The 24040-nt window shown below is 55.7% G+C and overlaps 1 protein-coding gene across 1 annotated transcript; it reads right to left on the bottom strand.

The window, feature by feature from the left end:
- Positions 1-555: 555 nt before the first annotated feature.
- PDIA4 (protein disulfide isomerase family A member 4) lies at positions 556-22210 on the bottom strand. Its single transcript, XM_059172168.1, has 10 exons — positions 21874-22210; positions 15836-16001; positions 14510-14715; positions 11990-12128; positions 9417-9622; positions 9138-9296; positions 6610-6761; positions 3268-3424; positions 2365-2598; positions 556-1832 (listed from the first exon to the last, which is right to left on the bottom strand). Exons 1-10 carry the CDS (start codon positions 21959-21961, stop codon positions 1417-1419), a joined length of 1923 nt encoding a protein of 640 aa, XP_059028151.1. The 5' UTR covers positions 21962-22210; the 3' UTR covers positions 556-1416.
- Between the last annotated feature and the right edge of the window lie 1830 nt (positions 22211-24040).

The raw sequence follows: 24040 nt of genomic DNA on the forward strand, positions 1-24040 counted from the left end.
CTCCTGTACACTGGCTATGCTGAGAACTTACCAGACGCAACCATCCTCCCACAGCTGGAAGGTCCAGTCTGTCTGCACCTGACTCAACTGAAAAGCAGATCCTCCGGGAAGGCTCACCTAAGCCACCCCTCCCCAGGACCAGCTTCCTGTCCCCCAGCCAGGCCCCCACCGCATCACACACTGCTGCCCGAAGAGCTGCCGCCAGGAAAGGGGAGGCGGAGACGGCACGTGCTGGTGAGCGGAACCACTGGAATGAAGCTCCCATCACCCCCGAGTACCCCAGGACCTCAGTGCTGGGGCTGCCCCAGCTTCCTGCCCTGCCCGCCCCCCAAAAGTGTTCGGAGCAGTCTCCGCAGCCTCGGTCCCTGTCACATCCCACCGGAATGCAGACCCCTGATGCCCTCCACCCTGGTCAGGAAGACACCCCAAAGGCTGGATGGTCAGGTGTTGAAGGCAACGTACACCCGCAGGACAGCCAGCCCTCCCCACCAAGCCCAGGTCCTCAACTCAGCCAAGGCTCCAGGATGGAGATGTTCTCTAACACAGTTACGAAGCTCAATTTTCAGTAATTGTTTTATTCCATCACGAGAGCCTACCCTCTCTCTTCCATCACCCTAACATACCACCTGTGCCCTAGGTCACCTCTCCTCAGGCTGTCCGGCTTCCAAAGAGGTGGGGCTGCCTATCCCAGGTTGGGGGTCTCTCACCCAGAGGCTGAGCCTTGCAATCAGGCTCCCGGGGCCTGGGGACCTGGGAACCCCTCCTCACCCCGTGGTCATTGGCTTGAAAGCAGAAGGCACGGCGACGCCCTGTCCTGCACAGAGGTGCCACTCTCTCAGGACCGGGTGGCGGCCCAGAGGTCGGGCTGGAATGTCATCCTTGGCAGGGTGCTTGGTGACAGTTCCTTGTGCCGTACAGTAAGAAATGAAAACTAAAGCACACGGACAGTCAAATCTTCTCCAGCGGGTAATTCCTCAGATAACCGTAAAATAAAATGCAAAAAAAAAAAAAAAAAAAAAAAAATCAATGTGATTTGGCAAATGTTTTCTTAAATTTTAAATTAAAGAAAAAAAAAAACATTCACACAGAAGAGATTCAACTTATCTGCTTTGAAGAAATATATTAAAGAAAACGGAAGATTAAAAAAAAGCAATTACACCCCAAATAATGGTAAAAATAGATGTATCCTCTGTAAAAATCTGGGCTAATCTATGGAGTCATTCTTACCTATTCAGTATTCAGAGCATGAGGTGAAACCCCAGAGTATAAAAAAAAAAAAAAAAAAATTAAAAACCAAAGAGATCCTGCCCTTGTGTTAAGCCACCAGCTGCATGGCTCGCTGGGGGCTCCGGCCACCGGCCGCTGGGGGCTCCAGTGTCTGGTCCCTCCGGCCCGCCAGACCCCAACTCAAGGCCTTCAAAGGTCTTCTCTGGTCCTGCTCAGTTTTGTGGCATGTTCTTCTACAAACTTGCTCAAATGTTCCAGATCTCTGTTTCCGTCCTCAAATTTAATTGGGTTCTTTTTGTCCCCACTGGGGGCGAAGTAGATGGTAGGGAACCCCTCAACTTTGTAGCGGTCGTTGGTGATGTCATTGGCAGTGGCGTCCATCTTGGCGATGACCAGGTTTTTGTGGTTCTTGTACTTCTTGCCGAGGGCGGTGTACTCGGGCTCCAGCTGCTTGCAGTGCCCGCACCAGGGCGCATAGAATTCGATGAGGACGTCCTTCTTGGGGTCCATCACAATGGAGTCGAAGGTCTTCCCCACCACAACTTTGACAGGCCCCTTGTTGTTCTTGGGCACCGGCTGGGATTTGACCACCGGCTTCAGTTTTCCTGCCGAGGAAAGCAAGCAGGGGAACGGTGAGTGCCGAGAAGGCCCTAGGCTTGGCAGCTCGGATAGGACCAGGCAACGAGGCCAGGCCTGACATGCAGGGGGACAGCGCCAGGTAGAGCCTTGCCACCTCACACTGACCCCCTGATTTCTCTAGTCTCTTCACCCCTTCTACCTTCCCAGTCCCTGCAGAGGCCAGAGGGGATGCTGATGGTCCCACCCAGGCCTGAGGGGCCACCAGGTCCCGTCCAGTGAGGCTGTCCCAGGAGAGGTGCCACCCGGCCCAAAGGGGCTGCCAGGAGAGCTGGCGGTCAGGGCTGGGAAGCCTCTGCGGGCAGAAGCACAGAGAACATGGCAGATGGTAGGACAAGGTCTGCCCACGACTCGGCCCACACCAGGACACTGGGCCACTGGGCTCAACCAGATCAATAAAGATATTCTAATGCCTCAAAACAAGTGTTCCATGTATACAAAACTCATTTCTAGGTCCAAAAAACTGTTTTGCTTTAAAATATTTTTTAAAATAAGGCTCACCTTTTTTGAACGCTCTGACAAACTCCCGGAGGGTGTCAGAGTCAAAGTCGTCAGGCTCCATGGCGAACTTCCGGCCGCCCTCGTCCAGGATGGCGGCATTGACGTCCTCCCCGCTCTCACTGAGCCCCAGGTCCTTCACCTCCGTGGCGAAGTCGTCCTCATCGGCCACGGCAAAAGTGTACTCGGGGAAGTCCTTGGCCACCTCCAAGACTTTGTTCCGCCAAAACTGGGTGGCTAAAATGGGAGCGAGCACTGTGAGCTGAGCGACAGAGATCAAGGTGAAGAGTCTGCGGTTCAGGGGCGTCCGGCTGGCTCGGTGGGGTAAGCCTGTCTTCAGCTCACGTCATGGTCTCAGGGTCCTGGGATCAAGCCCCGCATCGGGCTCTCTGCTCAGTGGGGAGTCTGCTTCCTCCCCCCACCCCACCGCCTGCCTCTCTGCCTACTTGTGATCTCTGTCAAATAAATACATAAAACCTTAAAAAAAAAGAAGCCTGGGGTTCAGACTCTCTGACCAGGCTCGTGCCTAACTTGGAGGGAGGAGAAGCATTTCTGAAGAGCTCCCTTTGTAAGCAGGTGTACCCATGTCAAAAGCCCAATGACATAAGCCCCCACCTGCCTGAGGGTTAGTGACTGGCCTAGTCCCATCTGTGCAGCCTCTGAAAAGCCTCGGGCTTTGGTGGCCTCCTCTCTCAGAGGGTTCTGGACTCTGCACCACGTTCCCCACAGGCTAGAAAAGGGCTAGTGGCACCACAGAAGTAAAACTACCTTGAAGCCATCAATTAAAACTCCACCCTAGCCACCAACCTGCAAGGGCCTGGGGGCAGGATTCCTAAATGCGAGAGCCCCGCAGGCAGGATGGGCGGGGCGGGGGGGGGGGGGGGGAGGTCCGCGTGGGGGCCTCACCAGCTCTGTAATCGAAGCTGAAGTCCACGCTGTAGTACACGACCACCAGGGGGCGCCGCGTGTACCGCTTGGCGTCGTTGGAGGTCTTGCGGTGCCCCACCAGCGGCAAGGTGTGCTTCAGCACGTGGTCCTTGATGGCTGACCCCTCCGTGGAGCTCTGCAAAAAAGCGGGGACAGATGAGAAGCAGAATTGGCGTTCCTGTCACCCCACCTTCTGCTGCCACCGCTGAGCAGGAGGCTATCTGCTCTCAAGGGCCAGGGTGGGGGAGGAGCTGTCTGAAGGTCCCTTGGGGCCCCTTTCCTCCAGTGACCCCTAAATGAGCTTCTCGGGCCACTGCGGACACCACGTGCCCTTCTCCCTGGGCCTGTAGGTATGGGAAACCGCTGGGGGAAGGCGGGCTTCCCGAGGGCAGCAGTTCCCGCGGCTGAGCTGAGCGGAAGGATCCATCTCCCCGGAGCCGATCCTCCCAGCAGCCCCCCAGGGCCATTTCACAGACGAGGCCAACACGGCACCTGCGGTAAAGGGAGGGAGGCCAGGTGCACCCAGCTGGAGGGCAGCCACGCTGGGCTCGTGGTTCTACTGTGGAAGCCACACCACGACCACCCGTTACACAGCCCAGCTGGGTGCTGGGTAAGAACGGGGAGCCAGACAGGGCTGCAGGGCCTGGAGGCTGCTCCACCAGGGGCAGCCCTGCTGGCAGGAGGCCAGGAGGCCCGGAGGCCGGGCCTGCAGGGCTCAGCGGTCTAGCACCAGGCGGCCATCCTTGGCTCTTAAGCTTGGCTTCTAAGGCTCTCCAGGTGTTTTCCAGAGACGAACCCGACAAGGACATGTATGCGGCACCCGTGACCAGCTGGGCACAGTGGCCTGGGGACATGGAGCTGGTGACTGCCCCCAAGGCTGTGCAGGGCCCTCAGCTCATGCTGAGGCAGATACTAAGCCAGATCCTCCAGACCCCAGCCTCAAAGTGCCCAAGGGTGGGTACTACCATCTCATGTTACACGGGAAGAAACGGAAGCATGGTCAGGAGGAGCAGCAGAGCTCGAAGTGGCTGGTGAACACGCACTCTCCACCCAGGGCACAAGGCCCCCCAGGATGGGACAGGACTGCATAACTTGCCAGGTGGGAGGGGGAAGGTGCCTAAGGGGAGGAAACAGCAGGAATCACGCAGGGAACAAAGCACAGAGGATGTGGACCGGAGTATAAGGAAGGTGGAGAGAAAGTGCTGGAAAAGCAGGTGAAGAAGACGGCAGGGCTGTGGGGTATCTTTAGTCAGGCCAGCCTCCAGACTGAGTGCCCTCTGAAGGTGAAGTCAAGGGTAAAGCAGAGTGAGCCCAGGGCAAACCCGCTCTGCCACCAAGCATTCAACCAGCCACAGGCCCGACCTTGAACTCGGGCAGAGCCAGCCTCACAGCCGCGAAGACCTGCTTCTCACCGCAGCGCCCCCCAACTTCCTCCTACGTGCCCTGCCTCGGTCTTCCTTCTGCTCTGAATTCCAAATCCACTTTTTTTTAATAGTTTATTTTTAAGTATCTCTATGCCAGTGTAGGGCTTGAACTCAGGACCCGAGATCAAGAGTCACACGCACCTCCAACTGAGCCAGCCAGGCACCCCTCCATGTCCACTTTTTTAAAAAAACTGCAGTTTACTCTGTGGTATAATGCTGACAAAGCAACATTAAATAAATTTTGCAAGAAGGGTGGTACGTAAGTAACACCAATCCATTTAAAGTAAAGAGTAAAAAGGCAGTGATATGTGTAACAGACTAGGCCGAGCAGTCCTTAACCCTTCTGGGGTCAATGACCTCTTCAAGAACCTACTGAAAGCTACAGACCCCTTTCCTGGGAACGCACACACCACCCAGAATGGTGCTGACCGCTGGGGTCTGGGGCGCCCATCTCTGCACCCGGCTCAGCACCCATGGATGAAAGGAGAGGAGCTGGACAGGACAGGAGACAGGGCAGCCGCTGGACATCCAAGGCAGAGGGGCCCCGAGCCTGAGCGGCGGCAGATGACCAGACATGCATGAAACTCTGAGAAGGGGCGATGGGGCTGCAGACCCACCGGAGTCAGAAAGATCCAGGGCAGCCTCTGCAACGCCCCAAGGGTTCCAGTTCACAAAAATGGATCAGAAGGGGTGGTGGCTCCCTGTGGCACACGCAGGGCTCACCCCACCTTCCCGCCACCTCCTCCAGGTCCCATGAGAGCCCTCTGCCCAAACGGCAGCGGGGAGGCGGGGGGGGGGGGGGGGGTCACAGCCCAGCCCCTCCCCTCCACTGCTCCTGACTGGCTATGGGAGCAGGGGAGACGGCTCACGGCTCTGCATCCCAGGATCTCTATCAAAGGAAAGCTCTGGCTTTGAGAGCCTTGGTTTCCTCCAAATCTGAAAATCTGCTCACGGCAGCGCTGGGCCCCCGTGCAGCACTGAGGACATGGAGCTGCATTGAGGCACGGCCTGGGCCAAAAACTCCCTCCGCCCGTCTCAAAGTGAGTCCGTCCCTCGGAAGATGAAGGCTGGACAGGCCTGGAGGAGAAAAAAGGAGGCCGAACCCATGCGCCACTCTCCACATCCCGGGAAGAGAGGCCTGCCTCACTCTGCAGCTCAGCACCTGAGCCGCCTGGCTAAGGAGCCCTGGCTCAGACCCGGGAGCATGTCCTGCCAGGGAGGACGGCAGACACGCAGGCCAGAGCCACAGTGGCTGGGCACCTGAGGAGGCTGGCGCTGGCCCGCAGGGGGGCAGGGGGGCAGGGGAGAGGGGAGGGAGCCGCTCTGGCCTCCCAGGTCACTGACCGCCTGCTGGCTGCTCCTGCTCGGAGCCTCCAGGAAACACACCCTGACTGCACCGCAAGGGCCCAGGGAAAGGCACTCCAGACTCTACTTGTGTGAAGCAAAGAGCAAATTCTCTGGGCTTCAGATCCCCAGATCCCCGGGCCACAGCTCAACCAGCAGCCTCATGCCCATCAGAAGCCAGAACCCTGGGGCGCCTGGGTGGCTCAGTGGGTTACACCTCTGCCTTACGCTCAGGTCATGATCTCAGGATCCTCAGATCAAGCCCTGAATCTCCAGCTCTCTGCTCAGCGGGGAGTCTGCTTCCCCGCCACCACCTGTCTCTCTGCCTACTTGTGATCTCTCTCTCTCTCAAATAAATAAATAAATAAAACCTTTAAAATTTAAAAAAAAAAAAAAAAAAGCAGCAGCCTGAACCCACCTGAATCAGCAGGAACTGATACTACGCTGTGTGTTAACTGACTACAATTTAAAAACAAACAAACAAACAAAGCAGCCTGGGGCTGCTGTGTCCCCGAGCCACCACATGCACGCCCCCCTCCCCACCCCCACTCACCAGGATGTCCATCACGTGGCTCCGGGGCTCGTACTTGGACTGGAATTTCTCAGGCTGCATTATGACCAACTTCCCCGAGGAGACTTTCAGGAACTTTGCTATTTCAGTGCTGAAAGTGTGGTGGAATTTGTAATCTTCTCGCAGGTTATTCGCTGAGAAATTAACAGAACAATAAATACAGTTTATTAAGCTGCATTACCGACCTAGACTAAACTCCCAGCCGATGCCCTGCAAAGACCGGAATTAGCCCCGTGAATCCCTCAAGGATGACACCCGGAGCTGGGGTAGGTAGAACACCTTAGAGCCTCTATCTCACAAGTTGTGTTTTTAAAAAACCAAAATAATAAGCAAACCAAATGTTCACGGAACAACTCAGAGCTAATCTGTCAGGACCACTGTTTCCAGTGCTAAGAAGCACATGAAGCCACAGATGGCCCGTGAGAACAGGTGAGCACCACGAGCCACATGGTGGGTGTTCCCAACCGGCCTCTCCTCTGGTGAGAGGAGAGGTGGCTGGCCTAACTTGTGGGCTGCAGTTCTTTTGCTAAATACACCTGAATTTAAATCCTGTACAACTCTCAAGATGAAACCCCACTGTCCGAGGACACTCGAGAACGGGGTTGGCAAACTTTCTGGAAAAGCCAGATAAGATCTCCAGCTCTGCGGGCCACAGCATCCCCACCACTCAGCTTCGCACTGGGGGGTAAAAGCAGCCGGACAGCATGTGACCCGGTGCACAAGCCGCGTTCCTGTCAGCCTACTAGACCCCGGCCAGCCACCCACCCCTGCCGGACATCCCCAGGCTCGCCCCACAGTCTCCGCTCTGCTGGAGAGTCCTGTGATCCGAACACCAGGTAAGGTGTCAGAGGTGTCCCCTGCAATGAAGGGCGGGCCTCCCAACTGGTTACAGGAAACTCCACGTGTTCCGGGGGAGGTGGGAGGCTGCGGTCAAAAGCGCCAGACGGAGGCTCCAGTCACAATTCGAGACCCCCTCGTCACAGGACTGCAGGCCTGTGAGGACTCCCCTCCCCGCGCCGCAGTCCCTCCTCTGCAGAAACACGGGGTCCCCCTCGCAGCCCCGGGGGAGGCTGGGCTCTCCTGCAGCAAGATTCTTGCGGACCACATCCAAGGAGATGCTAAGGCCACCGCATCCATAAAGACGGACGAGGCACCTGCGCTCCGGCACCAGACGTGGAAATGGAAATCCCCTCGACTGCTGTCTTACCGCGTGAACCTGCACTTGACCTGCACACAGTGGTTACCGCAAGGCACTGAAACAAGCACTAGGTGGCCATCAGGGCAGTTACAAGACTCCTCTGAAGCAAAAAATGGAGCTGGCTGTGGTATGCAGGGGGGCGGAGGTGGAGGGCACTCAGGAGGAACTTGACAAGGACAGAGAGGATCCTCAGCCTTCCCGAAAGAAAACCTCTTTCCCAGGGCCACCCGGGACAGCAAAGACACCTGCTACTAGGCAGAAGCAGATTACAGATTTCGGGATGGGCGAGTGCCACCTGCCCCTACAGGACATGCCTGTGACAGCTGTCCACCATACCGCCACCTCTCAGGACCAGCACTCCCCGGACGCTAGCCCTACTAGGCGCTTCACCTGCTCGATCTCAACCTCTTAAAGTAGAGGAGATTGCCAAAGTAGATAAAAGATCAAGTCCCTGAGCTCACAGGCTAGTAACTGGCAGAGGCAAGACTTGAACCCAAGCCCGATTCAGAAACCCATGCTTTGGGGCACCTGGGTGGCTCAGTCATTAAGCATCTAACCTTCAGCTCAGGTAAAGATCCCAGGGTCCTGGGACACCTGGGTGGCTCAGTGGTTAAGCCTCTGCCTTTGGCTCAAATCATGATCTCAGGGTCTTGGGATCGAGCCCTGCATCGGGCTCTCTGCTCAGCGGGGAGCCTGCTTCCCCCCTCTCTCGCTCTACCTGCCTCTCTGACTACTTGTGATCTCTGTAAAATAAATAAATAAAAATTAAAAAAAAAAAAATTTAAAAAAAAGATCCCAGGGTCCTGGGATCAAGCCCCACATCGGGCTCCCTGTTCAGTGGGAAGCCTGCTTCTCCCTCTCCCACTCCCCCTGCTTGTGTTCTCTCTCTCGCTGTCTCTCTTGTTGAAAAATAAAATCTTAAAACAACAACTACAAAAAAATACCCCTTGTTTTCTGGTCGAGACCCTACCCCTTGCAGAGGGGCTGGGAAGGGGCTCCTGGAAAGACAAGGAGGGAGATGAACTCGGAGGACTCTGACACACCCCGCCCTCCCCTCAGAGGTCAGGAGGACGCCGGCACAGCCATGTGCTCAGGACGAGATCCTATCCCCCACGTGTAATCAAGGCAACGGGGAACTAACCTCCACTCTAACTCCAATCCCAGAAAGGAAAGCCTGCTCCCACAAATGCTACTCAATTCTTCCTCAGGCTGTCCTCTAAGCTGACGCCCCAGGAGTTTTCCACAGAATCAGCAGGCTCCCCAGCAACCGGCCACAGCCTGGGTACGCCCAGCCCCCAGGGCCACTCCTCACCAGCATCCTGGTACTGCTGGTAGGCTGGGTCACTCTCCGCTTTAAAGACCCCAATGATGATGACGTCATCTCCATCCTTCAGGAACTCCTGGACCTGCTTCAGGGACATGATCTCCTTGGAGGGTGGCCCGGACTGCTCGATCATGTAGTCGACGATACCTGGGGGCAAAGCACTTGCCTGAGGAGGGGCTCGGGGCTCCACAGCTCTCCCTGCCCTCCACCTTCCTAGGCAAGCTCCCCCGCACCGCCCCACCGAGGTAGGACTAGGAGGCGGCCTACCGTATTTTTCCCGTGGGCCGTTGTAATCAAAAGGCTTTCCCTTGCGGAAGATTTTCAGGGTGGGATAGCCAGAGACCTCGAACCTCTTGGCCAGGTCTGTCTCCGCAGTGGCATCGACCTTGGCCAGCGGGATTGGGGGGGAGCGCTTGCTCAGCTCCTTGGCGGCCTTCTCGTACTCGGGGGCCAGCTTCTTGCAGTGTCCACACCTACGAGAAGCAGTGAGTCCGTGAGGAAACTGTTCCAGTGTGGACACAGCCTCTCTTCTGAGGGAGGCACCGAAACCCGGCCCGCGTTCCCGAGCAACTCGGGTCGATGCAGCAGCCTCCGAAGATCTCCCAGGTAGGGGCGGGGATCCAGGCCCCTCTGGAGGCCGGCATGACATCACCAGCACTGGTACTCCCACGGCGAGAGGATGCACACCACACATACACACACACGCATAACATAGGCGTGTGACACAGGCACGAGTGGGACTGGGGCACAGGGGCGACCTATGGAAAAGGCTACGAGACAAGGGCCCTAGAAGGGAGATCCCCTCAGTTGGAGAGCTGGGACAGACGAAGACACCGAGTCCGGGGTGGCTTTGTACAGGATGTGACACTGATCTGGGACAGGAAAGACCAGGAGGAGGTAGACCTGAGCCCGCCAAGGGTGGGTGAGGAGAGGGTAACGACAGCACGTGGCCAGGATAGGAGAACACCCACCGACCAGGGCAGGCGGAGGTGGGCCTGAGCCACGGGAACTGGGAACGGAGACAAGTTAACAGAGCCTGTGTGCCTGGCGCAATCGGGCCGCTCCCACGTGGGCGAGGGCCTGGCGAACCCCGGGCCCTGCGGACCATGCTGAAGGTCCTCGGGGCACCTCGCGGCTGCGCCCTGCGGTATGTAAAACCGTCTGCATGGAGAGGGTAACTGTTCTCTGTAGCAGCAGCAACACGTGTCTTTGCTGTCTAAGCACGTCCTGAGCAAGCGATGCGAACAAGTACTCACTGACCCCGGCTCCGGGCAACTCCGATTTAGGACCCGTCATGGGCCGTGAGACATCCTCCAATACCTTCACCACCTGACGGCCCCCCTGCTCTCCACACGCAGCAGGCGCTCCTCCCGCCGCTGCCCACCTGTCCCCTCCGTGCACGCATGCCCTACAGTGACCAAGGACAGTGCCTTGCCCCAGGGAGGCCCCGAGCCTTGGGTCACTGTTGCTCGTGCCCTGGTCAAATTCCGGACTCTGGTCTACGCCACGCACCCTGACAAGCGGGAAGCCTGCACAAGAATCAGAAGCGCTGGCTGACCTGGGTTGAAGTCCCCAAAGGAGGTCGACAGCCGTCCCAGAGCGCTGGCCGCTACACTCCCATCCCCCTGGAGGGCGGCCTGCCTTGCTCTCTCCTCCAGCGGCCCACACCTCCCTCTTCTCATGAAGCATGGGAGCCACGGCGCCTCGGCTCCCCAAACTGCCACCTCGATCAGCCGCTCTCCCCAGCTCCCCAGCTGCCTTTCTGGCATCTTCTCTCCCATGTCCAGGTACCCTGCCCCACCTGATTCCTGCCCCTGCATGTTTCCCCTAATCGTCTCTGCGCTCCTCTGCCCGATCAGATGTCATCACCTACTGTCTGGGGCCAGAACTAGCTGTTTCTTGCACGTGGTGGAGACACGTAGGCCACGTCCCTGCTAAGCTCTAAGGGACTGGCCTGATTCCTCTGCAGAGCTGGGCCTTCCTGTTTACTGACAGGCACGGGCTTCCATCGAAACCGTGTTCTAGGGCCGCTGCCCCCAAACAGAGCTCGTCAGGCCCCCGCAGCCTGGCTCTGCTGTTTCTCTCCAAAAGGGGCCCGGCTGTAATGGAGGATTTGGGGGCGAGAGAGGCAGGAGGCCACAAGGTGAGTGGAGGTGACAGAAGGCAGGACAGCTGGGGGAACCTGGAGTCCCAAATACGAGAAGGGGACACATCTAAAGCATGAAGCAAGGCTGAGGGTCATCTTCCAAGATTCACTCTGGAACGTCTCTGCCACAAGCAGGGACAGAACCACTGTTCACACTCCTCAGGAGGCAGTGATGCCGGAGGAGGTCACCTGAGGCCACCAGTTACCACCGCCCTGCCCACTGTGGTGGCAGCTCTGCTCTGTCCTCGTCACAGCTCATGAACTTCCATGAGCAGCACTTCCATTCACCCCACACACGTGTCCCCTCAGGCGGCCACAGAGCCACCGCTGTCCGAGGGCTCTCGCGCGTTCTCAGCACAGGTATGTGATGACAAACATGGGACTCAGCAGGCCTGGGGCAAACCTGGGTCCTCCAGCCACGGGGGAACCCGGGCCACCTGGTGCCCCCTGACGCGGGTTTCACTCTCCTCTGCGCCACAGGCCCATGTCCGCCTCGGCCCATCCTCTGGGAAAACCCCACTCGTCTCTGGAACTCTCCGCCCCATCAGCCTGTGCCTGGTGGGGACTGGGCAGCCCCCGTGCTCGGCTCTGCCTCCCGCACAGGGGCCTCTGACACCCCCACCTTGTGGCCAGGGGCATTCAGGATGCAGGACGGGGCCCCTCAATGTCTGGGCAGCACAGGGCGGAGTCTTACCATGGGGCGTAGAACTCCACCAGAATGATGTCTGCCCCGTCCACCACTTCATCGAAGTTCTCTTTGGTCAGCACCAGTGTGACTTCCGGAGGAGGCGTCCAGTTGGGCTGGGAGACCTCTTTGACCTTGGCAACAATTTCTGAAAGAAACCGAACAAGCCTGAGCCCGGGCAGACTCTTCTCACAGGAGTAGGCAGCAAGGAGCGGACAGAGAAGCGGGGGCCATGGAGAACAGGAAACGAAAGTTCGAGTCCCTGAAAGCCAGCCGCATCTCTGGCCAGTGCACTCCGCAGTCTGAGGCCACAGCTCAGGGGGTCCAACTCCTCCTTGTCCTTCTTCAGCTGCCCGGCAACTTCTCTGACAGCCCAAGACCCAGGTGACAAGAGGGACCCTGCTCCTGCCAGACGTGGGGCAAACCGCGGGCTCCTCCCCTATATCAGACCACGCGTACCTGAGGTCTCAAGGGCGTCCCCCCCCTCAGGTACAAAGACCCTTGCGTTTAGTCAAGCAGTGCAGTACCAGCACGTCACATGTCACGACAGGTGACAAGAATCAAGAACGAAGAGGGACAGCACCTCCCCTGCTGCTCAGGCTGCATCAGCATCACGGGAAAGGTGGCGGCCTCAACCCGGAGATGGACCCACTGACAGGAGTGGGACACAGAACACACACTCACAAGGCACCTGCCAAGTGGTTCTTTGGAACAGTGATGGCAAACTTTACATTTTTCTTTTTTCTTCTTTTCTGTTCTGCGCAGTCACCAAGAAGCTAGATCGGAGATCCAGACGGACATGTGCAGAGCAGCAACCCCGCGTCGTGACCCCCTTGCCCCTCTGGCCCACAGCCCTGAGCCCATCTCCGTCAGGGAGGCCCATTTACCCAGCGGCCCAGGGAGCCCCCTTGGGCAAACACTGCTCTCGAGATTCCAAGCCACCACCACTCTGGTGGTCCGACACGGACCTCCAAACGCTCGCACCTGTCCACTTTCAAACAATAAGGACGTGGCTTTCAACCCGCTCTTAGATTACGTTCCTTTACATGCTGATACAGCAAAGACACTATTCGTTAAGTGAAACAGGAAGGTACAAATGGCGATTAAGATATGCTAACAACTGGGACGCCTGGGTGGCTCAGCCGCGAAGCTTTGGGCCTTCAGCTCGGGTCATGATGCCAGGGTCGGGTCCTGGAATCGAGCCCCGCATTGGGCACCTTGGTCGGCAGCGAGCCTGCTTCTCCCTCTCCCACTCCCCCTGCTTGTGTTCCCTCTCTTGCTGTGTCTCTGTCAAATAAATAAATAAAATCTTGGCGGGGGGGGGGGATGTTAACAATTGTGACAAATGATATACATACACATACGTTTGCTCTCATGTGTCCAGAGTATCTCTGAAGGACACAGGAGACACCTAGTACATGAACTGCCTTCCCGGAAGGGAGCTGGACAGCCAGAGTCAGGTTATAAAGACTCTTATCTACTTCTTTGGTTTTTTTTTAAGATTTTATTTATTTGACAAACAGAAACACAGTGAGAGAAAAGAACACAGCAGGGGGAGTGGGAGAGGGAGAAGCAGGCTCGCTGCTGACCAAGGTGCCAAAGGCAGGGCTTGATCCCAGGACCCTGGCATCACAACCTAAGCTGAAGACAAATGCTTAACCAACTGAGCAACCCAGGCACCCCTCTTATCTACCTCTTTGAGTTGTGAACCCCGTAAACGTATGATCTAATCAGCAGATAGACAAACAAGGTGGAAGCAAGTGTTAACAACTATGACCTTTCCTTGTGCATCTGCGCCAGGTAGAATCCTTAGGGGGTCACAGGAGAGGCCCTCCGCCAACTCTGAGATCAGATCCAAGTGACCCCCATTCCTCAGATGTCTAGGACATGCTATGTCCACTATGCCACAATGGGAATGGAAACTGATGGGTTTTTTCTAGTGATTAAGATATATGGTAAAGATACCACAATTTTGTTTGTTCATTTAAAAAAAAAGTATTTTGTGCCTAGTCTAAGTCAGGCAGGGATCCATCAGGCCTGGTTTTGGAGAACCGCCTGGCTCCCCACATCAGTGGTTCTCAACACGGCGCCCTAGGCCCACAGCTCCAGGTAAGCTCTGGGAGCCTGTACAAAATACAAATCATCGAGCCTGACCTGAAACTTAGGGACCTGGGATGCTTCGCACCGGCTTCAGGACCCCACGAAGTGACTGTGACCAAGGTCAACACGGAGAAGCACTGCTCTAGGGCACCGCCAAGAACTGTGGCCTCGTGTGTCATATAACACACAGGCTCCACATTTGTTTCATGGTCTGAAATGAGAAGACACCCCTCCTATCCTAAAACAACTTTATTCTGATCTCAGTTACCTGGAACATTCCGGCAGGGAGCACTCCTAGAAGCTGGTGCTCCTGGGGCCACGCCCGGCCCACTCACCTTGTCCTTGTCTCTATCATCCAACCCACCCCCAACCTTCCAGTGGGGGGACAGTCCCAGCCCCGCCTCCTCCAGGAGCACAGGCTCTGCTCACCTTCCTGAGTCCTGGAGCCCTCGTAGTCCACAGCCTGGCCCTTCTTAAGGATCTTGATGGTGGGGTAGCCGCTCACCCCAAACCTGCCGGCCAGCGCCGACTCTGAGGTTGCATCGATCTTGGCCACAGGAATGGGAGGGTCGTGCTCCTTCAAGGCACTGGCGATTTTCTCATACTCCGGAGCAAACTGCTTGCAATGTCCACACCTGAGAAGATTTAGGGAAGGTGGTGGTTAACTGTACCCACGGAGACTTAACACGCAGCAACGTACAGAGGGACGGGGCTGCCAGGACCAGAATGACTGCAGTTAAGAGGCGCCATGCAGGGAACACAAGGAGGAGGCCAACGCGGCTGGAGTCGGGCAGGTGGCGGCGGAACTCCAGCTCTGGCCTGGGCTCGTGCCTCCAACACCTCCAAACCCCCACGCTTTCTTCCGTAAGCTTCTCAAAGTTTGTCCAGGGAACCCCTCCCATGGGGTCTGTGAGGTAAAAACTGCTTTACAAAAGATCTTCCTGGTCTTCCTCACTCCCCCTCTCAGAGCATACAGTGGAGTTTCGCAGAGGCTGCCCGGCTGGCCACGGGGCAGCACACTGATGTTACCGTGGAAGGGTCAGAAATGGATTCATACGGAAATTTCTGTTTTAAGGTCTACTGTGGTGACGACGGACAGCCAGGACCCACGTGAACTGTTTGGACTCACAAGACCAAAGAGTTTGAGAAGTACTGATCTGCGATCTACTGATCTACGAAACACTAGCCTCACGGAGCTGCTTGTATTTTACACAAAACGCCTCATGCCGGAGCATCAGGCACTAGACCAAAAACTAAGTGTGTCTTAACTATCCCGTCTCAACAGTGAACCAAGGAGGGCAGGGGAAAGAGGACAGACCAGGAGGGATTCTGAGATCAAGAGCAGCCGCGGAGGGGACAAGGAAGGGCACACAGGATGAAGGACAGCACGAGCGCGGTGGCCGCTGCCCACCGGGGACGCTGTGCCTTCCCACAACCCACACTGCGCCTTCCCGCAGGCCCCGCCTGGCAGGAGAGGGAGGCGGGGTGGCCTGGAGACGGGTCAGGGCAGAACCTGCAGCCAGGGACGGGTCTGTCACCCACCCTGGTCTCCGTGTCATCACAGGCCCACGCCCCTGCCGCAACCAGCAGGGGACACGTTCCTGCTTCACCCCGCGGGCTCACCAGAGGCTGGGCTCCTGGCGTTCCTGCTCCCGCACCGCCCCCCCACGGGTCTGGAGGACTGTGAGGCAAACTCATGGGAACACAGAGGGACCCCCTCGTCCAGGCTGGTGGGATGAGGGCGAGGGTCTTTACCACGGAGCGTAGAACTCCAGCAGCACCGTGTCTTTGTCAGCCACAAAGTTATCGAAGTTCACGTCATTCAGGACCAGGACCCCATTTTCTTCCTTGACTTCCAAGTCCTCGTCCTCCTCCTCCTCCTCCTCGTCGTCCTCAATGGCGTCCTCCTTATTAGAAGAATCTGAGCGGAAAACACCCAGACTCGTTAGTAAATTGGTGACTCTCCTCCTTAAAAACTTTCCTGGAACCCCAAACCCTCCAAATGTGTCGTGAGTCCCGAGTGGCCCCTGAGGGCCACCACGAGCCGGGGTGGGGACATCAGGCCTCCCCCACCCCAGAAATTCTGCTCTGAAGTTTGCATACTGGGTAGCCACTTAGGAGCTCACTTAGAGAGAGGTCCTGGTTACAAAAACGTTTGCAAAGCACCGGTCTAGAAGTTAGTCTCAATGCCCCAGCGGGACTTGAGGGCTGGCGAGGCGCCTCTGTGCACGTGGCCCTGCAGCCTGGCCCCACATGCCTCCTGTCCAGGCTGGGAGAATCCCAACCGTCGGCCCCTCGTGCCCGTGCTGGGGTCTGATCCCTTCCCCAGCACCACTCCGCTGCCGCTCCCCTAGAGCAAGGCTCCTTTATCCACATCCCGGGGCTCTGTGCTCTAGGGCACAGTTGCTTTGCAGGTTACCCTGTTTGTGCTCCAGGACGAGGCTAACTTTCCCCGACACCTTCCTCTTGCTCACACACCACGCTTTCCACAGGCCAGGCCGCATTCAGTCCCCCGTGAGCAAATGGCTGCCCGGCCCCCAAAACAACACCCACAGGAAATAGGGACTCGCACTTGACATTTCCTTCTGGAGGATGGACTGCTACTTCCATTTCTGAAAGGGGGTGGCATTCTACCTTATCTGTACACACACAGCCCCGCAGGCTCCAGTCCTTCACAGAGACTGGAGTGGGCAGGGAAGCGGGCAGGGAATTTTACTGACTTAGGGAGTCACCCCAGAGTAATCCCCAGGGCAGGAGTTATGCCACAAAGATGTTTTTTTACAGATTTACAGGGTCAACGTGCATCAAAAATATACAATAGGGGGAAGCCTAGGTGGTTCGGTTGGTTAAGCCTCTGCCTTTGGCTCCCTGCTCAGTGGGGAGCCTGCTTCTCCCTCTCTCTCTGCCTGCCTCTCTGCCTACTTGTGATCTCTCTGTCAAATAAATAAATAAAATCTTAAAAAAAAAAAAAATACACAATAGGGGTGCCTGAGTGGCTCAGTCGTGAAGTATCCACCTTTGGCTCAGGTCATGATCCCAGGGTCATGGGATCCAGCCCTCCATTCCGCTCCCTGCTTCTCTGTCTGCCTCTCCCCTGCCTGTCTTTCTTCTATCACTGTCTCTGTCAAATAAGTAAATAAAGTCCTTAAAAACAAACAAACAACAACAACAACAAAAAACAGTCACACAACAAATCGGACCTCGGCAGGATGCCTTGCCTGGAAACAAAGCTCTCTTCCCCAAGCACCAGAATCTGAGTTCATCTCACTACTGGCTTTCAGGGAATCTTTCGTCCAACTTCGGACACAAGCAACCGTGGGACGGCGGTTCCTGCCACCCAGCTTCTCCCACTGTGGCCACAGCAGCCAAGTGCAGCCGCAGCCGGACAGTGTCAAGGGGCCAGTTACTCTTTCCCGAGAAGCTTCCCGGGAGATAAAGCGAGTCTGCTGGTTCTGTGCTGGGGGCAGAGGATGAAGTCAGCCTCAGGATCCGGGAGCCTCAGGGACCCGCCCCACCTTCGCCCTGCCCCTAACCAACCCACGGCTGGCTCCACAGCTACTGGGACAAGCCAGGGAACTGGTCTGGGTGGCGTGGCAGCTTTGTCCCTTTTTGTGAAAATCTACCAAGCTGCAAAATAATTACAAAAAAAACCCCAAAAACCCACCAGGGGCCACACTTCGCTCAACCACGCTCCTTAACACTCCCCGCTTAACACTCTCCCTGACTTCCACGTTTCTCTCTCCAGCTTAAGGTAAAATTCTCCTCCTTTGTGGGGGGAGGAAGCAAGGCCTCTGAAATCCCAAAAGAAAAGCCACCCGTTTGAGAAGTACAAACCAAGCAGACTCCCTGCTTCCCAGGGCCACGGCTCTCCGATACCCGCTCGCCCCTGCCTCCCTCCTCCACAGCACAACTGTAGAGAGGACCGGCCTGCAGAGGCCCCGGCCCACAGCACTGTCATCGGGCCTCCTGGAAAAGCAGGAGGGCAGGACCTAGGGGAAGATGAGGGGGGCTCGAGCCCCATCTCCCCCTCTGAGGCTGAGGGCCTAAACCAAGTCCCCTTCACCTGGTGACGGGCAGCCAACACTCCACACCCAGATCTTGGAGAATTTGAGCACACAGGGCTCTTGGGAACCTGCGTTTAACACTGGCTGGCTAGGGCTTCCAGGTGCTTCTGGAAATACTGCCTACAGCCACCCCGCAAGGCAAGAACTGAGTACTGAGCTTTCCTGTGGTGGCCTGTGCGACAGCAGTCACACTGGCTTTCCAAGAGGCCATTCTGACCACCCATCACTTGAAAGTCCTACCCAGAATGACCTTGTGACAGCTGCAAATCCGAGGACTTGATGCAGGGACACTGCAAGTCAGGGGCCTAGAGGGCACTGCACACATGGCCTCCGATCTGGAGGCTTCCCTCGGACCAGACGGCCTGCTGAGGGCGGCTGGCCAGGGCTCAAGGGCCACACAGATGCACTCTCACTGCCTGACTGCTCCAGCCAATGCTGGAACCAGATGAACTTGCAGGCGCATGGGAAGACAGCGCGGAAGGAAAGAACGATCGCGGGAACTTAATCTGCACTTGAAGCAGAGGACCTGACGATCCGCTCAAAGCACAGGGACAGGTGAATTTTACAAAAAAAAAGGACAAGCAAAGATGCCTTCTTTCCTACGCTCAGCCTGCTGTGGTCTGTGAGCACCACGAGTGACAGAGCTCTCGCGATAACACTGGGTGTCCCTGAACTACCAGGGGACAGAACTCCTAAGAATGAACTAATTTCTTGGTCCTGGTGCCGGGGTGGGGGGGGGAACCAAGGAACTTTTTCCTTTTTAAAGGATAATAAACAAAACGACAGAACCTTACCCACCTAATCAAAGGCTCTCAGACGCGCCAGGACAAGCCGCTACCTTCCCAGTCCTTCTGAGCCTGCACATAACCCCAGGACTGGACCCTCCGCCACCTGAAAGGGCGCTGGCTCTCTATTCCTACCTCTTAGAAACCCCACATCTCCACAAGGAAAACATCCCACATCCTAACAGGGAAACCATTTTTTCACTGGGCTTTACTTTTAGGGCTGGACCTTCTAAGAAAATTTATCTACAGCCTTCTAGCATCTTCTGGGTGGGTGCCATTCTCCTCAGTATGAGGCCGATGAAGCCTCCCACACCACCTCCACAGTGCTCAGCCCACCTGGAAAGGCCATTCCGAAGTGGTGGCCCCAGACCCCTGCAATCCTGTCCACTCTCAACAGGACCCCTGATGGCAGCACCGGAGCCCTGCCCAGCCTGGTCGTAGGCAGCTCCCTCCGCCATGTCCTCGCTCTGCTCCCTCCGCTGCTCATTCTTCAGTCCCCACTGGCACCTCCAAGAGCTGGATAAACTCTACCATTAAGTCAACACTTTAGTTGATATTAAACATGGAGAAAGAGAAATCTGTTATCAGACGGATCACTACAGCTGGCCTGGGTTACGTGCCAGGCACCACGCTGAGCCCTCAAACACAGTCTCTCACCCCTTCAGGGAAACATGACATGCACTTTACAAATGAGGAAACTGAGGCACAGACAGGGTGAGTCACCTCCCCAAGGGTCACCAAGCTACTTAGTGGAGGGTCCTGACCACTCAGGTGCTGTCTGTTGTCGCCTCAGATCGTTTCCTAACATGCCCAAAGCTTTAGGTGGAATCACTGGATAATTACTTCTCAGGAATGAAGAGAGGAGCTGAACACTTCTCCAGCAACACACACACGTGGATTTCCACTTAACTCTTAAATCTAAACCTATCCCAAATAAAAACAGCCAACAACCAGCATCAAAGTGTTTTTCCTTTGCTATTTTAGCTGGAAAGATGTGAAAAGCACAGCTGATTTCTCATCTAAGACACAAAAAGACCCACGACCTAAGGCTTGCACTACCAGAGTTCAATCTAGTAAACATATTCTTGGGGTGGGGGGGTGTTGTCTTTTGTGACACCACTGCGCTGTTTGAATCTGAAACATAAGAGACACAAAACAAAAAACCTAAAGACTTAGAACATCTGCAGTGGGAGAGAAATGTGGCCCTAAAATTAATCTGCAGGACAAGTTACTTCAGAAAGTGAAGGACCAGGGATGCCCTCACCTGGAAAGGGTCCAGGTAGGGACTAGACCTCTCCACCCTACCCCTCTCACCCCAGAGGACACTGCCCTGGAAGACCTGCCACGACCATGACAACTCCAGAGGAACCTGCTCCCCAGGGCCTTCCCAGCATTATCGACCTGTCTCCCAAACAATAAACCTGCTGGTCCTAATAACCCTTGACATGTACCTCAAGTTTGCCAGTCTCGGGCCTCTTAAGAAACCCCTCAGAACAGAATCACTAGATCAAAATCAAGACAAAACTATTACGCTTTTTAGCTATACTCCAAGAATGACCCTCCATCCTCACTGCTCCTCAAACTTTAAGGTGCCCCTGCCAAAGTTTAACTTGCATGTGAATCAATGAATAACATGCTTAAAATGCAGATTCCAGGGCTCACCACTGCAATCTGCTTTAGCATATTTTGGGACTCTTTATTTATTTATTTTAGGATTTTATTTGACGCAAAGAGTTCGCACAAGTAGGCAGAGCAGTGGGCAGAGGAAGAGGGAGAAGCAGGCTCCCCTCTGAGCAGAGAGGATCCTGGGGTCATGACCTGAGGTCAAGGCAGATGATTGAGCCACCCAGGCACCCCTGGGACTCTGTATTTTAAAAAGCATCAAGTGATTTGGATAAAGGTCCCAAAACTCACATGAAAGCCGCGGTCTACTTCCTCTCGGCAGGTGTCTTTATCACCAAGTGCTGATTCTTACTTCCCTTTCTATTTGGGTTTAAACTTGAATCAGTGGCCCACACAGAAGTTACTCAATCTGTCTGAAAGGGTATAAAGTTCACACCTCCCCTACAGACGAAAAGGAGGTTTATTTATATTGGCCCAAACTGGCTGGGAGGATCCATCATCAGGAGAAAGGCCAGAGAGGAAGAAAGTTGATGCCTGTTCTCTAGGAACAGCATTCTTTTCTCGACTGGTATGTTCTGGTTATCGAAGGTCTCTTATGCCATTTGTTTTCAGCTAGCTGGTTTCCAAGAAAAATGCGGGAACCAGGACTAGTAGCAGTCTAATGTTCCTACTAGAGCCGGAGCTTTACGGGAGGTCAGATCCCTGGCACATAGTAGGTGTTGAATAAAATGATCGCAGAGGGGAATGGAACCTTTGGCTTCTAAGAAACGCAAACCAAGCCGTCGTCCCTTTCTTCCTCAAACACACCCCCGTGAGTTATTTATTTCCAAATCTGCAAACCACGTTTTTTAAAAGACGCTTGCTGCCCGAGGCTGCCATGGAGAGCTCCTACCGGGCCTTCTCGCCCTTTCTCTAAGACCTGTCTGTTTTGAAAACAGTGGCCCCCTCTTCCTGCACGCTCCCTGGGCGTGCTCGCCTGGAAATTTTAACCAGCTCCCGAGCTCCCCCGGCCCGAAGCGAGCAGTCAACCTGAACCCAAGTACAATCTGAGCGCAGTCGGGGCGAAGGAGCCAGTCGCAAAAAAGGCACTTGGCACCCTCTCCGCGTCCTAAGCCTCGGCGGCAGGGGCTTCCGAGGAGGCCGCCGCCGCCCTCCTCTCCCGAGCTCGCCGCCACTGCCCTTCAACTCCGGCAAGTTGGCGCCAGGCGCCAGCTTCGGAAGGGCTCCGCATGAAACCCACCGGCCCTCGGTCGCGGCCACCCCGGTCCCCACGCGCGGGCCCCTGGGGCCCACGAGGCCCGGCCCGCCGCCGGCCGCTCACCTTCATCCGGCCCCCCGGCGCTCGCGGCGACCAGCAGCTGCGCCAGCGCCAGGAGCAGCACCAGCAGACACGCCTTCCGGAGCCTCATCGCGGCGGTGCGCAGCGCGGCCTCCCAGCGCCGACAGCCCCCGGGCGCTCCCGGACCTCCGGCCCTCGCCTCTGGAGCGAAACCGGAGGGCAGGCAAGAAACCCCCCAGGAAGTCCTGGCCAGCGACCGGCTGGGGGCGGGGAAGCCGCCGGCGGGCCAATCCCAGCCGCACTGGGGGCGCGGGTCGCGTGCGCCTCGCTGCGCGTCGGGGCCCGGCGGCGCCGCCCTCCGTCCCGGCCCTCCTCCCCGGCCTCCTCCGCGCGCCCCGCGGCTCGCGCGTTTAAAGCTCCGAGCCCTAACGTGAGGTGCCCCCTTCTGATTGGCTGCGCCGCGGCCACCAATCAGCGGCTGCCACTCGGTTTGCCGGGAGCGCACAGGCTGAGAGAAGGAGTGAAGGAGAACAAAGGCGGCGGGCATGGGCCGGAGGGGCGGGGCGGGGCTGCGCATTGGGGCGCGATTGGCCGGCGGCGCGGGGGGGCGGGGCGGCACCTGGGAAGGCGGGGCGGGACGGAGCTCCGGGTCGCGCCGCCGAGCCTGGCTGGAAGAACACGTGTCCTTACCGGAGCTGTGGGCAGAAGGATGTTCTCGCCACTAGCGGGGCCTGGGGAGGCTTGAGGTCGAAGCGGCAGAAGGGCCTGAGCAGGTTATACTCATGGGAAAAGAGAACGTGGCTCTTCAGTCTGTTTTGCGTTCGTGGGCTTCCTAGGTTTTTTGTGTGCTTTTGAGCAAATAAAAGTTTGTATTTTTTTCCTGGGTTAAAACACCTGTTGGCCTTGGGGGCTGGGATGAGTACGCGGTAAGATGAATCCAGACCAGAGTTCTGGAAGCTGCTCTCCATGGCTTCATCCAGGAACAGACCATCAGTTGCTTGTCCAAACTTTGTCTTACATTGTTTGTTCCTCTAGTGATGTTCCCCCAAAGTGCAAGACCAGAGGGGCAATCTAGTGGCCTACGTATATCTAAATACAGTCCAGCTTTTCCCTCTTTACAACGTAAAAGAAGAAAAGTAGGTTAAAATAATTTTTGTATGGTAAACCTGTGGTGTGTATTAGTGTTTGAGACTTCTTCCACACGAGGGGGTTAACATGCCTGAAGAGTTGAAGACAAGTAGGAGGAAAAATCTCTAGTCCAGGAGTATTTTTCTGTGTATACGGACTGGGCCAGGAAGGAAGAAAGCTGGCTACTCACAGGCTTCAGCAATGAGAACATTTTTAATTTAATAAATCTTTTTAATGAATTCCTATGAACCTGATGGTTCTCTCCTCAATTTGTAGGGCAGAAAGACATTCTGCAACTAACACCACCAAAGTTTACACTAAGTGACTTATTTGAATGCTAGGAATGTAGAATATCAAACAGTTCAATATCATTTTATATTCATCTGTTTTTAAATTTCAGTATAGTTAACATCCGGTGTTAACTTGTTTCAGCTGTATTTTTCAAAATGTAGTAGATCCATAAGAAAAAACAATTTAAAGAAAATTTTTTAAAATCGTCCTTTTAAAGGTAAAGCTTACTCAGAGATGAGATGCATTACCTTATCCCCAGCTGACCTAACTAGTCACTAAGAGGGGGAAAAAACCAATATGAGGATATGATAATTTTCCAGGAGGGAAAGACTTTGGGCCATTGGCAAAGCTAGAGTTGAAGCATTTGAACCCCTTTCCTGGATGGGTGCAGTAAATGAGCTGACTATTCATTATAGTGTCAAGGCCACATAATTTCGTGACTTACAAGAGTATGGGGAGAAGCACACTAAGACAAGGGTTTGTGGAATGCTAACTGTGGGGTAGGCATCGAGTGAGGTCCAGTGACGATAATTACTGTCACTTCCCTTATGAAATTTATAAACTTGGGAAATTAGTGATCTCTGAGCACTACCTGACAATTCTGCTGAGGCAATTCTGCTGAGCATTTCTGCGTGCATTCCCTCCTCCCCACCCCCACCTGCCCTCCCCCCTTAAATCCTACAATAATCCTACGGCCTGAGCATTGCTTTATCCTCATCTTACAGAGATTGAACTGAGACTTGAACAGCCTGCTCATCTAGTCCCAGGTCGCACTGCTATTGACTGTCAG

The sequence above is a fragment of the Mustela lutreola genome, chromosome 4, assembly GCF_030435805.1.
Source record: "Mustela lutreola isolate mMusLut2 chromosome 4, mMusLut2.pri, whole genome shotgun sequence".
Lineage (NCBI taxonomy): Eukaryota > Metazoa > Chordata > Mammalia > Carnivora > Mustelidae > Mustela > Mustela lutreola.

Excerpts from the sequence above, each read along its gene's own strand:
- PDIA4 (XM_059172168.1), bottom strand. The coding sequence starts at position 21,961 with ATGAGGCTCCGGAAGGCGTGTCTGCTGGTGCTGCTCCTGGCGCTGGCG. Across the intron at positions 12,129-14,509 it reads GGGCTCCAGGACTCAGGAAG|AAATTGTTGCCAAGGTCAAA; the intron begins GTGAGCAGAGCC and ends GGTTTCTTTCAG. Across the intron at positions 9,297-9,416 it reads CGGCCCACGGGAAAAATACG|GTATCGTCGACTACATGATC; the intron begins GTAGGCCGCCTC and ends CTTTGCCCCCAG.